This window comes from Canis aureus, chromosome 5 (genome assembly GCF_053574225.1).
Source record: "Canis aureus isolate CA01 chromosome 5, VMU_Caureus_v.1.0, whole genome shotgun sequence".
Taxonomy (NCBI): domain Eukaryota; kingdom Metazoa; phylum Chordata; class Mammalia; order Carnivora; family Canidae; genus Canis; species Canis aureus.
In genome coordinates this window covers 59,401,834-59,418,149 of record NC_135615.1, presented here as the reverse complement: position 1 = coordinate 59,418,149, position 16,316 = coordinate 59,401,834, and the positions used below count along the sequence as shown (strand labels likewise).

The 16,316-nt window shown below is 47.8% G+C and overlaps 1 protein-coding gene and 1 long non-coding RNA gene across 2 annotated transcripts in view; one reads left to right on the top strand and one right to left on the bottom strand.

The window, feature by feature from the left end:
- Window positions 1-2,363: 2,363 nt before the first annotated feature.
- Window positions 2,364-16,316, bottom strand: part of CNGB1 (cyclic nucleotide gated channel subunit beta 1) — a 69,263-nt gene continuing 55,310 nt past the window's right edge. Inside the window, exons 30-33 of the mRNA XM_077898282.1 lie at window positions 14,994-15,112; window positions 14,589-14,735; window positions 7,749-7,968; window positions 2,364-5,142 (exon numbers count right to left, since the gene is read on the bottom strand). Coding sequence (XP_077754408.1) covers window positions 4,855-5,142; window positions 7,749-7,968; window positions 14,589-14,735; window positions 14,994-15,112 — 774 coding nt within the window. The 3' untranslated portion in view covers window positions 2,364-4,854. The remainder of the gene's footprint in view (window positions 5,143-7,748; window positions 7,969-14,588; window positions 14,736-14,993; window positions 15,113-16,316) is intronic.
- Window positions 3,906-12,326, top strand: LOC144314300 (uncharacterized). Its single transcript, XR_013380124.1, has 2 exons — window positions 3,906-8,804; window positions 10,323-12,326. It is a non-coding gene; the product is annotated as an uncharacterized LOC144314300 (long non-coding RNA).

Below are 16,316 nucleotides of genomic sequence, written 5' to 3'. Positions count from 1 at the left end.
CATCCACAGAGAAGCATTTGAATTTGATCTTGGTCCAAATGCCCTCTTCTCTCCTCCGCTCCCTCCTCTGAAGGTCTCTTCCTGATGTTTGAATTTAGAAACCATAGAAGCCTGGGCCAGACCAAAGTGGGTGGGAATCATGCCCAGAGTGGGTGTTGGCCTAGATCTTGAATTTTAAACAACCAGGAAACTCCCAGAAGTACTTTTGTCAGCATCAGTGAGGTTTCTTTTATCATGAGCAATGGAAGCTAACTCTGGCCGACCTCAGCCTAAGGCATATTTATTCAAATACTCGAGGTAGCCCGTGTAATTTAGGCAGAGCTGAAGAGTAGGCCAGGGAGGCGGGAATGTGGATAGTGACGAAGACCTGAGCAATTGAAACCAACGGTGTGTGTGGGCAGGTGTCGGGGCTCCCATGCACCTGCTCCCTCTCTCTTTCCCTCCCCATCTCAAGGCCCTCCCAGCTGGATGTTTTCAGCCACAAGTAAGAGATCCTGACTACAAATGGCTTAATAATAAAGGTATTTCATTGCCTCAGGGTGCTCAGGTGGCTCAGTGGCTTAAGCATCTGCCTTCAGCTCAGGTCATGATCCCAGGGTTCTGGGATTGACCCCGTATTGGGCTCCCTGCTCTGTGGGGAGCCTGCTTCTCCCTCTGCCCTTCCCCCCTGCTCATTCTCTCCCTCTCTCTCAAATAAATAAATAAAACCTTAAAAATAAAATAAAGGTATTTCATTGTCTCATGTAACAAGTCTTCTGGAGATGAGTGGTTTGGGATTGGTGTGGCAACTCAACCCTCCTGCAGTCTACATCACTGATTCCTTGGCTGTTCCATCACAAAATGGCTGCTGCAGCTCCAGATATATTCCACCCATAAAGATGGGTAGCAGAAATAGGGGGTGTCCCTTTTTATTAAGGAGGCTTCTCATCACCCTTCCTTTTATAATTCTTCGCTCCTGGGGCTGGGCATATTGCTGCACAAAGCCAAATCAGGGCTCTGTTAGCAACGAGGAAGGGCAGTAGCTCTCGTGATTCAGATTCCCTGGAAAGAGACCCCATGCATGATGGAAAGGTGTTTCAAAAAGGAGCGGGATCCTGTGGCTGGAAGAAGGGAGATGAAAGCTGAGTGCCAAAAGGACACATCTCTACTTCTGCCTTTGGCCTTTCCAGGTATCAGGGGCTATTCCAGCCTAGGAAGGACAGGCTCTACAATTTGTGGGAGCCAGTACAAATCAAAATGTGGGATGCCTTATTCAGAAATTATTAAGAATTTCAAGACAGTGGCAGCAGAGCAGTAAACAAGTATGGGGCCATTCTGAACATGAGGCCACATGTGACTGTGCGGGTCACACACCATGAAGCCTGCCCTGGGCCCAGCCCAGAGTGGAGCGATCATCCCAGGAAAGTAAGCCATAGGTGGGGTGTTTTAGGGTCTGTTTTTGTATGAAATTGGGTTAAATACATTTGTGGATGATGCAGAAGGCTGTTATTTATATTGTTATAATTAAATATGTCCAGGTGTTTGTGTAAACTTTCAGTTAAAGTGCAAAGAAAGGGAGACGCCTCGGTGGCTCAGTGGTAGAGCGTCTGCCTTTGGCTCAGGGTATGGTCCCGGGGTCCTGGGATCAAGTCCCACATGGGGCTGGCTGCATGGAGCCTGCTTCTCCCTCTGCCTGTGTCTCTGCCTCTCTCTGTCTCTCATGAATAAATAAAATAAAATCTTAAAAAAAAAAGCAAAGAAGGGGTGATCACATCTCTTCTGTATGTATACCCATGAACAGAGGCAGAATTCAGGCCAGAGAGAGTTCTCAGGGAGCTTCCACTGCACCCCAACCACAGCAGAGTAAGAAGGGTGGCAAGTTAGCTTTACCCCTCATGCCCATTCAGACTTGATAATGCCTATTATTTGATCATCACTGTGGCCCTGTACAGTGCAGCATATCATCTGCATCTTCTAGATGAGGTTGTTGGAGCTCAGAGAGGTCCATAGTCATCTGTGGTCCATGGTCAAACTAGGATTGGAAGCTGCACAGTCTGAATCCAGAGTCCATGTTCATCAGCACACTACATCACTGGACAAGTCTAAAGGAGTTGGGGTCATAGTGAGCAGTTGGCTTGATGAGATCAGTAGATTTGACCAGACATAAAGTGGTTGTTTTTAAGGGTCTTAGAGTCCTAGGGTCCATGGAGAGGGGTGCCACAAGGATGTCCCTCAAGCACCGGGAATGCAGGATGGATGACAGCCCCAAGGATGTCACTCTCAGATAAGCAAGGAAGCCTGAACTGGGAAACAAACTTAGGTTTCCTCACAAAAGGATCTGTCACACATGGTCAATTTCTGAAATGAATCCACAAGCCAGGAACATTTGTCTAAACGCTTTAATTAAAATGCATTGTAATAGGATGAAAGTCAGAGTCTAAATACAGTGTTCATGTTTGCTAAGAAAACAAATGAAAATATTCCAGGTAGCCAAATACATTTTGATAATGAAATTTTAAACAGCTTCTTGGTTTTAATTCTATTTAAAATATTTATATAGTTTAAAAAAATAGCTTCCTATTCATCTTCTACCACAGTACAGGAAATGTTGAGACATTGGAAATTGGTAGAGATTCAACACACATAAATAAAGATTCTGATTCAGTTGCAGAATTACAGTATTCTGAGCTGTACCATCCAGACCTTGGCGACCAACCAGTCCAATTCTATTTGGAGAATAATGCTAGCCTCAAATTCAATTTACCTAACATCCAACTTTTTGAAAGCGTCGAGTTTAAGGAAGTATCACAGTGAAATTAAGATACTGCTCATCTCATTTCAAAATCAATTTTCTTTCCAGGACAGTTCTCGGGAACCTCAAGAATCTTTCACTTTATATAATAAGCAGTATACATTCAAGGGTTAGTATCTAAAAGAATGAGTATATTCATACAAAAAAAAGATTCCTTGTAAAATAAGATCTCACAGTGAAGGTGCCTTTGAAACATTTTGCCATCTACTGAAGGGTAATACATTGACTTTATTGATATAGCTGAAATACTTGGCTAAAGATGGAAGCATTTCTCTATGCCTGGATCTTAGAATACGTGATGCAAATATGACTATGATAAATGAGGTTGCAAAGACAAAAATGAGCCCAAACCGCCAGACTTTCCCTACTTAAAAATAGTGTTGACCAGTGAAATTATGCATAAGATTTTTGTTTATTGCGGCCTTATTTTCAACAGCATGAGATTGGAAACCCTGCAAATGCCTGTTCATGGGAGAGCAATTCAATGTGATGGGACTTGCATTCAATGGACCAGACTGCAGGCATGAAAAGTCAACATGCCCTTGATGTACTAAGAAAGGAGGAGCTTCAAAACAAATGAAAAACAGCAGCACTAGTGTGTTACTATTTGTGTAAAGAAAAAAGGGCATGAGGAGCTGATAGCGGTGGTGGCTTCCAGGAAGGGGACTGGGCACAAGGGGTAGGAGACATCATTTTAACTGGGTAGCCTTTCCTACCCATGAAAATATGTTACTAGCTATTAAAATAGATTAATAAAAGCTTTTTAAAAGGCTAACCTAATGTTGCTCATCGCTATATTCGATGTGGTGATTACTCAGATCACGAGGCATGTCATCGACTAGATAAATCTGTTACCCTGGGATTTGGAAATGTTTAGAGCAGCCTGGCAACTTCCATATTGTGTCATTTTTTTTTTTCACAGGGGAAAGGAATGTTCTGCTTTTAGACTGACAGACAAATAGACACATTTGCAAGCCCTTGAAGGCCCCAGCAGCAGAGCACAGTGTCCTATAATTTGATACGAAGTGGGCAGTACCTCTTGGAATTCCAGGCCTTTGGTGTTTGTTGTTGCTGGTGGAAACAAATGGCCCAACACTAGTTTTTAATCACTCACTCCCCCAAGAGCCATTAGATATGCAAATAAAATCCTCCCATAATTCAGTGACTGAATGACTCCTCCCCACCCGGCCCCCCTTGTATCTTGAATCATTGAAGCAATGTAACTTGATCTGGAGAAACCTTAGGAACTTCAGTGGTGTCCGCGATTTCTGTCTCCTAGGATTAATGGAAGGTGCTGCCATCATCTCTGTAGCAAAGGTGTCGGAAGCAAGCAAGCGTGACTCCCTGCAGACCAGAATTGGGGGCCTGGCAGGGGCGCTCAGAACCGCTCACAGCCCGTTGCCAGTAAGTCCACTTGCATTTTATGTTCTGAAAGACTGGTCTCACACTTGGAACTAAATACAGCCTGGGGAAGATGGGTGCTAAGCGCTCTAATGAGCAGAGGATCCCTAATGTGACTGCCCAGCACGGATCATCGGGTCAAATGACCAGCACAACCACCCTTTGTGCTGACCAGGGTTTTTTAAAGTAATCTCTAAACCCAAGGTGGGGCTTGAACTTGCAACCCTGAGACCAAGAGCCACATGTTCTACCGACTGAGCCAGCCGGGCTCCCCACAACTGCTGGCAGGTTTTCTATCCTTGAAACGTGGGAGATGAAATTCAAACATTTGATAACGCTTTAGTCTCCAACAGAGCTTCCCAGGGCTCGGAGCCCCATTCTATGCTCTGTCTATAAACTTCTAAAATGGAAAAGAATTTTGTTCTTAAAAATAAGAGTCGGGAGAGGTAGGGTTCTCAGGTGATGGTGAGGACTTAGGGGCACAAACACTACATTTGTTGACTTCAAAACCAGTGGCGGCAGAAACCGATGCGGGGGCAAGGAGTGGTGGGATGGACTCTACTGCCCCTGGAGTCTGGGCCTGCGGGAATTGAGGCGCGGGGCTGGGGGACCCGCCTGGGTGCGGGTGGATACACCTGCCCGGAGGGGGGCGCCGGGGGCCCTCACTCGGCCTCCTTCTTCTCCTCCGGGACCTCTACCGACAGGATCTGTTCACTGGGATCCGGGCCCGGGCTCATGCGGATCAGCACCGATGGCTCCGAGGGCCCGGCCTCCCCCTCCCCGCCTTCCTCGGGCCTCTCCGAGGCAGGTGGCGAGGCAGGTGGCGAGGCAGGTGGCGAAGAGCGTGTGGCCGGGGGCTCCTGGGATTCTGGGTGCTCGGGCGCTGGGGGCTGGTCCTGGTCTGGGGCCGCCTGTCCTGCCTCTCCTGCAGCATCCTGCGAGCTCTTGGCCTAAAATCCAGAAAGGGTGATTGGTAAGGCAAAGAAGGTCTGAGAGTTCTTTGAGGGGTCCTGGAGGAGTCTTGAACAGCTTCCTGCTCCCCTTCTTGGACCCCCAAAAAGGAGGATGGCAGAGTGCACAGGGGTGCCATCTAATGTATGGGAAGTGGGGGGCCAGAGGGCATCAGGATTATTTGGTAGGAACAGAGTATGTTATGGGGAAGTTTAGGGATTAAAAATCCTGGTTGGATCTAGTAGAAGGTCTTGGGGATATTTTCCATCTCTGTTGATGGGCAGGGCCAGAAGCCAGAGTGAGGCTGTGGGTTCAGGCCTCCCCCTGAGCTATGGAGGAAGGAGGGGTGTGACCCGGAGGGAGCACCAGCAGGGACTTTGCAAAGCTGAGCCAACTGCCCTGTCCACCCCAGTTACCAGGGCTGGGTGCTCCTGGATGGATGAGAACAATTCTAAGCAAACAAGGTAAAAAGGCTGAGAGGGTAAAAGCTGCTGTGGCCCGGCCTCCTTTCTGGAAGGTCTCATAGGTCGAGCCTGCCACCCGCACACTCTTATTCCCCAGGAAGGAGGATGGGCAGGGTAGTACTGGCATTAGGCTGGGCTGAGCCCCCATGTTTGGGGACTTGGTGGGGACTTCCAGCCTCTAGCCTTCGTGGTTCCTGTGGACACTGACCAGTCTGTGTGTCAGTAAAAACCCAAGCCTTCAAAGATACTCATGGCCTGTCCTGCCCTGTCTGACCCACTTCTGTGGAGACATAAAGGGGACAGAGGGGTTCCCCGGAGGAGACCTGAATGGCCCACAGCGATCTAAGACCCTCTTAAGGTAGCAGCAGTGAATTTCAAATGAGAGCAGTCAGCATGCTTGTGAGGAAGAAGCTTGCTCAAATCATAGAGTGTTGAAGGAAGGGAAATGGGGAAGCCCACTCCTAGAACCCAAGGCAACTCTGGGGACCCATCCCTCCCCCCATCTTGGAGTTCCTGCATGTTCCACCATCCCGTGTCTGTCCTAAACTCCGACGACGACGACGACGACGACACACTCCAAGGCAGGATGGTGCCCATTATGGGACTTCTGGAAGTATCCTGCTATGAATGGAACCAGAAGAATCATGGGGAGTTTAGTCAGGTGTTTTGCCATGCCAAAATGCTTTTAAAAAGATATCCAAGGTACCCTGCTTCATCTCTACAACCCTACGCCGCAACCATGAGTAACCTGAGTCTCAGAAAGCATGAAGAGCTTCTCCGGGTCACAGAGCTGGCAGTGACAGAGCTGGGATTTAGACCCGTGTCTTTGGATTGTTATTTCAGAACTCCTTGCACTCGGCATTCTGTCCTGATTGTTCTAAAATTGCCTTTTATTAGAATTCTCATGCAAATTTAATTCACATCTCCAAGCTGCCTGGGTGAAGAGCTAATACTCAGGAGCAAAAGGCCCATTTCATATAAAAGCCTTTCACTGTATTGAGAACAGTCTTGGAGTTCATGTCTGCTCAGTCCCATGCAGCAGCTGGCACCAAAGACCTCAACTTCCTGGCTCAACCTTGACCCTGGCTCTGGGTAAGCCAGGCAGTCATGTCTGTCCTCAGTCTGGGGCCACGGGTGGCTGTATCTTGAGAATATCTTGGAACCCTGGGTGGCTTTGATGGCACCTCCCAGACTCCAGATGTCAAATGATCTCCTGACAGGTTCCCTGGACTCCGACACCAGCCTGGCTTGTTCCAACCTAGGTTCCTTTGAATTCTGTTGTGTAGACTGCAGCACCCTCCTGGCCACTGAGCTCCTGCCTACCCACCACCCCCCTTCCCAGCAGCCTCCCTAAAGGACAATCGTGAATAGTCATAATTAGTGCAATCATTCTAATTGGCATTTTTGGCATTAGTCACAGAAAAGAGTCCCAGAACTAATTTTAAAATTCCCTTCAGATTTCCAAGGGGGGGGGGGGGACAGTCAGCACTGTGCCTGTCAGCAGGGTTTTTTCTCTTTAAATCTCTGAAATTGTCACAGATGCAAATATTAAATATGAGACAATCACTGCCATCTGGGGAGGGACACTGCCCGCTCACACCCAGTGCTCCTACCTTTGCAACAGCACCAGGACTCCCTTGGGGGGATTGCTCCCCTCGGCCCAGGGATGGCACAGGAGCCTGGCCTCTCCCAGGGCAGCACAGTGAATGGCTCAGGAATTGACATGTGACCCAAATCTGTCCAATGACAATGAGCCCTGGGACTTTTGCTGGAATCACTGGGCAAGAGGGACTTTCTATGGGAGTTGCTGCTAAACCAGGAGGATGTAATCCTAGTGCTCTTGTGATCTGAAGTCATCATCGAGGGAAGCAGAAATGACAAGATGGCAAAGCTCATCCCATTGGCATTATTTGAACTTCTGGATCCAGCCTTGTCTGAACTTTTAAGCTACTTGACCCCATCCATCCCCTGGTCTCTTAAGCTAATGTGAGCTTGCACCATGACCTGGATTTCTGTTACTTGCAACCAAAGGAGTCCTGACTGGTATAAAGGAAGGGGAGACATTCCCTACAGTGCAAGGCATGGTCCACAATCTGGCACAATGTTGAAATGGGGGTGTGGCTAATTCCCCACCATCTTACCTGTTCCAGCAACTGTTGCTGCCTCGCAGCTGCCTCCAGTGCAGCCAGTTCTTTGAGCCGAGCCCTCAGGTGGGCAAGTTTACCGGCTTTGGCTCCCTTGGCGCCCATCTTTCCTGCTACGGCCAGGGCAGCATTGAAGAGCTTGGGGGTGCCTGCCCGGGGAGGAAGGATGAGCACGCTCTTCGGCTCCTTGGGCTTGTTGTTATTTCTCAGCATGCGCCTGAAAGAAAGCAGCACCCACGAACATTACAAACATACTCCAGAAGAGAAGAAAGGCTCCTCGGCGGAGGACTATGATAGAGTTGCACGGTGGCGGTGGTCGTCTTGGCTAATGGTCTGTGAGCAAACACAGCGTACTTAACGCTTTATGCACAGCATCTCAGTGATCGGAACAACCAGAATGACATGGGTCTTACCGTCTGGACCTTACAGAGGAGGAAATTGGAGGCTCAGAGAGGTTGAGTCACTTTAGTGAAGTCACACAGGAAATACCGAATGATACTATAATATATGGACTCAGAAACAGGATGCCCAGGTGAAAAAAGATACGCTTTTTGCTTCTCTCCCTTTTGCATATGTCACCATCCTCACCATTACCTCCGTCAACATGTAATGAGTGTCTACATGTGTCAGGCCCTATGCTTGGTCCTTTAGAGGCACCCTGATGGCTCCTGGAGACCTCCTTTCTGGTGTCTCTTTCTCCATGTGACTTGTTTTTGACCAGTAGAATACAGCAAGGGTGATCAGATATCCCCTTTGTGAACATGTCACATGGGATTGTGATCTCTGTCTTGCAAGGACTCTCCCTTCCTGGCTTTGATGCAGCCAGTGACCATGTTGAGGGAGGCCCATGTGGCGAGAACCAAGGGAAGCCACCGGCCAGCAATTAGCTGGGAACGGAGGCCCCCAGTCCTCCAACCGCAGGGAACTGAATTTGGCTGACCTCCATGTGACCTTGGAAGCAGACCCTTCCCCAGGGGAGACATGAGATGAGACTCAGCTCTGGCCAGTACCCACCTAAGCTGTCCCAGACTTCCGACCCATAGAAGCTGTGAGGTAATACATATGTGTGGTTTTAAGCTACTGAATGGGTGGTAAGATTATTATACAACAGATAACTGGTACATACATTGTCCTGTAAATCCCACACAATCTTTCCAGGTAGGTCCCTATTTTTTTTCATCTCATTTCAAATAAAGACATGGAAGACCAGAAGGGGTAAATAATTTTCCCAAGGTTACACAGCTATGAAGTGGCCAGAATTAAATCCCAGATCTAAATGCAGTGCGCTCCCGTGCTCTCTAAGTAGGGATAGGATCTTCCATCGGACAGAGCCCCAGCCTTTGATAGGGAATTTTTTTTCATGCTACAGATATGTGATGAGTGGTTTGGCTCAAGAACAAATGTATTTCATCTGCAATCTAGTGGGCCTCGACTCCTAATTGGCAAATTCATTCACCAGGGCTCCAGCAAAACTTGTTTGTTTAAAAATGAGGCCATTACTGGCTGCTTATCTAATCAGAAGCAATGGATTTGAATTGTGCATATTGATATTAATTGCCCAAGACTTGCATTTTCTGGCTGGGGCTTCCCTAGGAGAACACAAACATGATAATTCATCAGAGGCCTCTTCATGCCTGGCACTATCACCTGTGTTATTCAGCCATCATTCACAGCATGACAGTCTGTGGTACAAAGATTGGTACAAAAATGACACAAAAGAACTATCTGTGGGACTTTTGTTAACTGCTAATGGCAGTCTCTCTTTTGCAACATTGCACTGGCCTCTGGGACATTTCCAGAGTAAGGAAATTGAGCCTCGTTTTCAGATGATGCGTTTTCCTATAAGCAGGATCACGCATTCATCCCTGGAGAAAGTGGCATGCGTGAAAACTTTTAGCCCCATTTCCTAGAGTGGCCAAGCCAGACAGCTGAGCACTTCACTTCTTTGGGGCCCCAGGTCCCCCATCTGTAAAGCAGGTAGCTTACAACCAGAATCCCACACATGACTCACATGACTCTCACCAGCTCAGATGTCCCAGGCCCTGTGGTTCCCAGATTGTGTCTTTCCTTTGATGGTCAGAGCTCATGCATGATCCCCTGCCTCCGTCCTGACGCTTGCCTGTCCAGGGAACCAGGCTCTCTAATGAATCATCCTACAGCTCTGGTCCCAAGGCCTCTCTGCTGCAAGGCCCTGCGGCTCCTCCTCTTTCCTGCAGCTGCCATAGGCTGGGACCTCAGCCTTTTCCAGCAAAGGGCTCAGGCTTGACACATGGGTCAGGAGCCTCACCTAACCCAGCCAAAGGAGTGGGGTAGCTGGGCTACACGCATGGCTTTCCTGAGCCTTGCTCCTCTGGCAGGGGGAGGAAGGGAGGGCAGGGGGAACTGGAGCCACATCTCAGACACAGTTGATTCTCATTATTCGCGGTGGTGTCATTCTGTAGAGTCCCCGCAAACACTGAAATCTCAAACACCGAACCATTGTTTCTGGGGGGGAAATACAGGGTTAGGTTGCTGTGAGCCTCTCATTACATTTCATCAATTGATCAATACTTTGCATATTTCTGTTTAAAGACATCCAGTTGATTCACTGACACTGAAATGAGGACCCACAAAATCGCCAACAACGATCACAAAAATGTGAAAAATGTGGTGCTAAATAGACCATGAAAAGACACTTGTTTACAAGTGTTCAGATGCTTCTGAGCTGAAACAATAAAGCAGAGTGTCACCTTGTTTAACTCTTGCTGGGGACATGAGCTTAGGGCCCAACTCAAATTTTTTACCGCTCTGTGCACGTCCACAAATTACTAGGAATGCCCACGAGTACTGATTTTGGGGTTACAAATACATTTTAGTGAGTAGGTTAGTTACAGACACAGAATCACAGCTACGTGAATAATGAGCACAGACTGTACTTCCCCGTTTCTCAGGTGAGTAGGGGGAAGCAGGCAGATGTTGTGAGAAAAGTTCAGACAGACTAGCCTTTGGAAGGGCCCAGTGACTTCCTTAAGAGCAAACAGGTAAAATGAGTTACAGGGCAGCTTCCTTCCTCAGAGGATGCCAGCATCCTGTGGGTATTATGCTTCACCAATACAGCATCACCCCCTCTTGGCGTTGCCAAAGGGGTCCTGTTAAAACTAAGTCCTGGAGCACCTGGGTGGCTCAGTGGTTGAGCGTCTGCCTTTGGCTCAGGTTGTGATCCCATGGTCCTGGGATTGAGTCCTGCATGGGGCTCCCCGCAGGGAGCCTGCTTCTCCCGCTGCCTGTGTCTCTGCCTCTCTCATGAATAAATAAATAAAATCTTGTTTTAAAACAACAAGAACAAACCCCTAAGTCACATCAATTTGCTTGTCTGTGTAAAACCGTACATAGCTGCCCTCTCCCTCAGAGTAAAACCCAAAGCCACTGTAAGACTTCATCTCCAAGGCCCCACCCGATCTCATCCCCTGGACCTCTCCCCTCCCATGTCAAGCTACACTTACTTTCTGGCTGGTCTGCACACACACACTCTCTCCTCTGCAGAGCCTTTCCATGTGCTGTTGCCTCTGACTAGGATGCTCTTCCATGCAAGCAGTCCCATCACTCTTTCAGTCTGTGCGGATTTCAGCTAAAATTCCACTTCCTCAGAATGGCTTTCCCTGCCCAACTTATCTCAGATAACTCCCTCCATCACCTCTGTCTCCTCAATGTGGCTTTGTTTCCTCACAGCCCTGTCCCCAGCTGACACATCACAGAATCCTTCATTTCTCCATGGTCGGGCTCCCTCATTAGGAGGCAAGCTTTATTTGGTCCCTGCTGTGTCCCTAGGGCCTAGAACTATGTACTCAATCAATGATTGTGCACTCTGAGTTCCCTTTATGGTGACTATTCTCTGTACAGTTTATTTATGGTGTCATTTCATAGAATGAGGTAGAAAATGGGAATATGTGGTAAAAGGCAATGGAGAGAAAAACAGGATATATAGATTTAAAAGGCTTTATCCAATGGCAAAATTACAGAGAGTACTTGATGGGTAAAGAGGAGCAATTATCATTATGAATATTCATGGAGTTCTCCCACCTGCCGGGTACCCTGCTGGAGATATTCACACACACTTACTTTATTTAAGCTTCCCAACAACAAAATAGGGGGTTAAAACCCTTATTTTACATAATTGCAGAAAATGGAGACCAGAGAAGTTAACTTTTCTGTGACTTTTCCAAGGCCACACAGCCAGTACCTCATACTACAGATAGGGTGTGAGCTCCATCAGCTTCCTGAGCCTGTTGTGGATTTTCTACCACACTGTGTTGCCTCTTTCACTCGACTGGAAATCTGATCTTAAGGGTCTGAAAACAAAGACCTGCTTCTCTAAAAAGTTACCCACTCTTCAACAGTACAAAATGCAGATGCACAAGGTTATTCCTCAGGGAGCTGCGTATAATGGCAAAATACTGGAAATGACCTTACTGCCCCTTCCCAGGAATGCTCTGCAACTGTCAGAGGAATGAGGGAGCTGTCTATGGACTGAGAAAAAACATCTTCTGGGTTGGTTGTCATGTGAAAAAAAAAAAAAAAGCAAAGTGCAAAAGAAAATCTACAGTATGCTACGTTTTATGTAAGATGGGAAAAATAAAATGTTCACCGTTCTACCTACTTTTGCAAAAGGAAACACATTAAGGAAGCAGCAGAAACAAATGAGACTGGGCTCGTGGACGGCCAGGGGCAGCAGGTGGGGGGACCCGGACACCTCTCTAGGCTTTGTTGCATTATGACTTTTGGTACCATGTTAATGCTTGACATATTCAAGACAACAAAAAGTCAACAAGGATTGAAGTGGGAAGAATCATAAAATATGGAGTGCAAACCAAAACACACAAGTCTGGGTATGTTTCAAATGAGCAAAACCACCACATTAAAGGGAGGAAAAAGAAAACGAATCGAAATAAGTCTGAACATAACACTTACTTCACGGGTACTCAGCTGAAGACAAAAAGAATGGCGCCAAATACTGAATTTTGCTGAGAAGGCTTTCCATACCCCAACCCCTACTGCCCCAGTGCCTTGGGATAGCAATTCTGCAACTGCTTTGTCTGTATCCTAAGACTAAACAAATGAGGGCAGCCCCAGTGGCGCAGCGGTTGATATATATATGTATATATATTTATATGTATGTATATCTGCATTTATGTACACAGGTGGACATGCAGATGTGTTTCCCAGCTCTGTCCACTTGGGAGCCTAGTAGCAGCCTAGTAGCCATGAGGTTTCTAAAACCCATTCCCACCTGCAAGGAATCAAGTCTCCTTGAAGAAATGGCCATTTCCAGGGATGTGGCAGAGAGAAGGTCACAAGATGAGCCCAGTGAGTCTAATTGTATTTGTGAGCAAGGAAGTGCTAAAATATTTAGAGGACATAACAAAGAGTCACAAAGGCCAGCCCGAAGAGATGCCTGCTGGCCAAATCTGCAACAATTTGAGCACCAGAATAATGATTGTAACAGGATATTTACAGAACAAAACAAATCCACACTTATATAGACAAATGAAGAAACAAATAAATTGAAATCGGAGAGAAGAGGAAAGATCTCCCTCACAGTAGCATGCTCACTAATAAATGCAGAAGGCATGATGGAATCAGAAAAAATCACCATTCTGCACCCATGGTGGCCACCACTGATTTAGCAACGAGCCTTCAGGGAATGCTGATGGTAGCAGGTGAAGGCTTGCTTGATGGGAAACAGGAAAGGAGGTCTAGATAGCCTCAGAGTGACGCCCTGCTGATTACTTATTAATTACAAAGAGGAAAACGTTAACTTTAGAGTGTAGAAACCTTAACCAAGTGAGCAAAAGGAAAATCATCAATACTGGGAGAAGCCAGCATCCTGGGCCTCTCCACATGCTGCATTAAGTATACAACATCGCAGGGCGCCTGGGTGGTTCAGTGGGTTCAGCGTCTGCCTTCAGCTTAGGTCATGATCCCGGGGTCCTGGGATGGAGCCCGTTGGGCTCCCTGCTCAGCAGGGAGTCTGCTTCTCCCTTTTCCTCGGCCCTTTCCCCTTGTGTATGTGTTTGGTCTCTCTCTCTTTCCCTTATAAATAAATAAAATATATTTTTTAAAGATTTTATTTATTTATTCATGAGAGACACACAGAGAGAGAGGCAGAGACACAGGCAGAGGGAGAAGCAGGGACTCCACGCAGGGAGCCCAACGTGGGACTCCCAGGTCTCCAGGATCATGCCCTTGGCTAAAGGCAGTGCTAAACCGCTGAGCTATCCAGGCGTCCCAATGAAATTTAAAAAAAAAAAAAAAAAAAACACAACATCACTTCTTAAAAAGTAGGCTCCATGCCCAATGTCGGGCTTGAGCTCATAACCCTGAATTCAAGAGTGGCATGCCTTACCAACTGAGCCAGCCAGGCACCCCACAACATCTTTTCTGAGGAATTCCTGCCCCCATGCAGAACCTGAAGTTAATCAGCTAAACCTAAATCAGCTAAATGAAGGGACAGTCTACAAAATAACTGGCTTGTCCTCCTCAAATCACTCAAGATGGAAAAAGGCTGAGGGACAATCCCAGATCCAAAGAGAGTAAGACACAAGGCTATGTGATGAAACAGGTGGTCCTACACTAGATCCAGAGATGGAAAAGAAGACCAGAAAGGGTACCCAAGGTATAATTGGGACAATCGGCCAAATTTGAAGATGGACTGGGGATGAGATAATAGCATCGTTTCAGCAGCACATTTCCTGATTTTGATAAAGGTACCCCGGCCATGTAAGAGAAAGTTTTAGTCCTTAAGAAATGCGCAATGACGTAATATATGGATTTTTTTGTGTGTTAAATAAAAAAATGTACCTGGCCTTCTTCCGGAGTAACTTCTGAGACTCAGGATAATGCACCAAAATTTCATTCAGGTCCTTCTTATCCAGAATGAAGAGGTTGGTAAACCCGTGGGCGACCACATTGGCTGTGCGCCGATTCCCGCCCCCAACAGCCAGTAAGCTGGGGTAGAGAAGGAAGGAGGTGAGACCTGGCAGGCTGGGGTTAGAATCCCACTAAAATGTCCCTTCCCACCCCCTTCCCGGAGCGCAGTGGAGGCCCCACATGGTCGAGAGCCAGGGCTCACCCTGCATATGTCAGCAACCACAGTGGCCTCCTTCCACCAAAGGGCCCTTGAGGACGAGGTCTTCCCTCCCATGGACAGCCCCCCACCCCAGTTTGGGCCCAGGTCCGCCCATTTCACCCCAGCTCCCCTCTGACCTTATTTCTCCAAACACAGATCCAGCTTTCAGCGTCACCAGCACAGCCTTCCCATCGGGGCCGCCCAACACCTGCACCTCTCCTGCCTTTATAATGTACATCTCTCGGCCTATCTCCCCCTGAAACAGAGAAGGGGTGAGCCCCTCTGCCATTACCAAAAGTGACCACAGAGGCGGCGGGGCTGGGCCCGGAGGCCACTGGTGCAATGCAGAGGACCCTAGGATGGCATCCAGCCCCACCACTGACTCAGTGTGCGGTACAGGGTCAGTCGCTTCCCCTCTGGGGCCTCAGTTTCCCCATCTGTGGATTGGGGAGAGTGGCCACCCCCGGCCTGCCTGACTGACAGGATTACTTGGGGAGTTAGTGATGTGATGGAAAGGGAAGTAAGCTAGGTAAGCTAGAAGGTGCACGTGTGATGGCATTCTGCAAATTCCTGAATCTACACGCCAGTGGAGGGCCCGGAGGCATGGAGAAAATTAACAGCGGTTCATCCAATAAATTGATACCTAGCCCATGTCCCTTCAGGAGCTCGGTAAGTGTTTGCTAACTGAAAGAGGAATGATAACAGCATCAGTAATGAAGTCCAGTGCTCGTGCTACATTTTCCTGTGCGGGGCATTGCTCCAAGTCCCAGGTCTGCTCAATGATAACAGCATCAGTAATGAAGTCCAGTGCTCGTGCTACATTTCCTATGCGGGGCATTGCTCCAAGTCCCAGGTCCTCAACAGCTCTGGGGCAGGAACTCTTTGCCCGAGGTCGCAAAGCTAGGCCAAGGGAGAGTGGGGATTTGAACCCAGACAGCCTGGGTCCAGAGCTCATGGCTGCTGTGGATGGAATGGTGTCCTTCCCAACCTCATATGTTGAAGTCCTCACCCCCCGTTGTTCAGAACGTGACCTTTTTTTGGAAATAGGGTCATTGCAGACGTCATCCATTAAATAAAGATAAGGTCCTACTGGAGTTGTATGAGCCCCTAATCCAATACAACTGGTGTCTCTAAAGGGGATACTGGGAGACAGAGACAGTTATACTGAGAAGATGATACAAAGTGACACAGGGAGAGGACAGCCATCTATAACCCAAGGAGAGAGGAGCAGACCCTTCCCTCGCAGCCCTGAGAAGGAACCAACCCAACTAACCCCTTGATCTTGGGCTTCTAGCCTCCAAAACTGAGAGACAATGCATTTCTGTTGCTAAAGCCGCCCAGTCTCTGACACTTGGTTGGAGCAGCTGGAGCAAACGAATGCAATGGTCTGAATCCCAAATCAAAGCAAACGAATGAATGAAAGCGTGCATGCATACATGCACGACTGAGTGAATGAATGA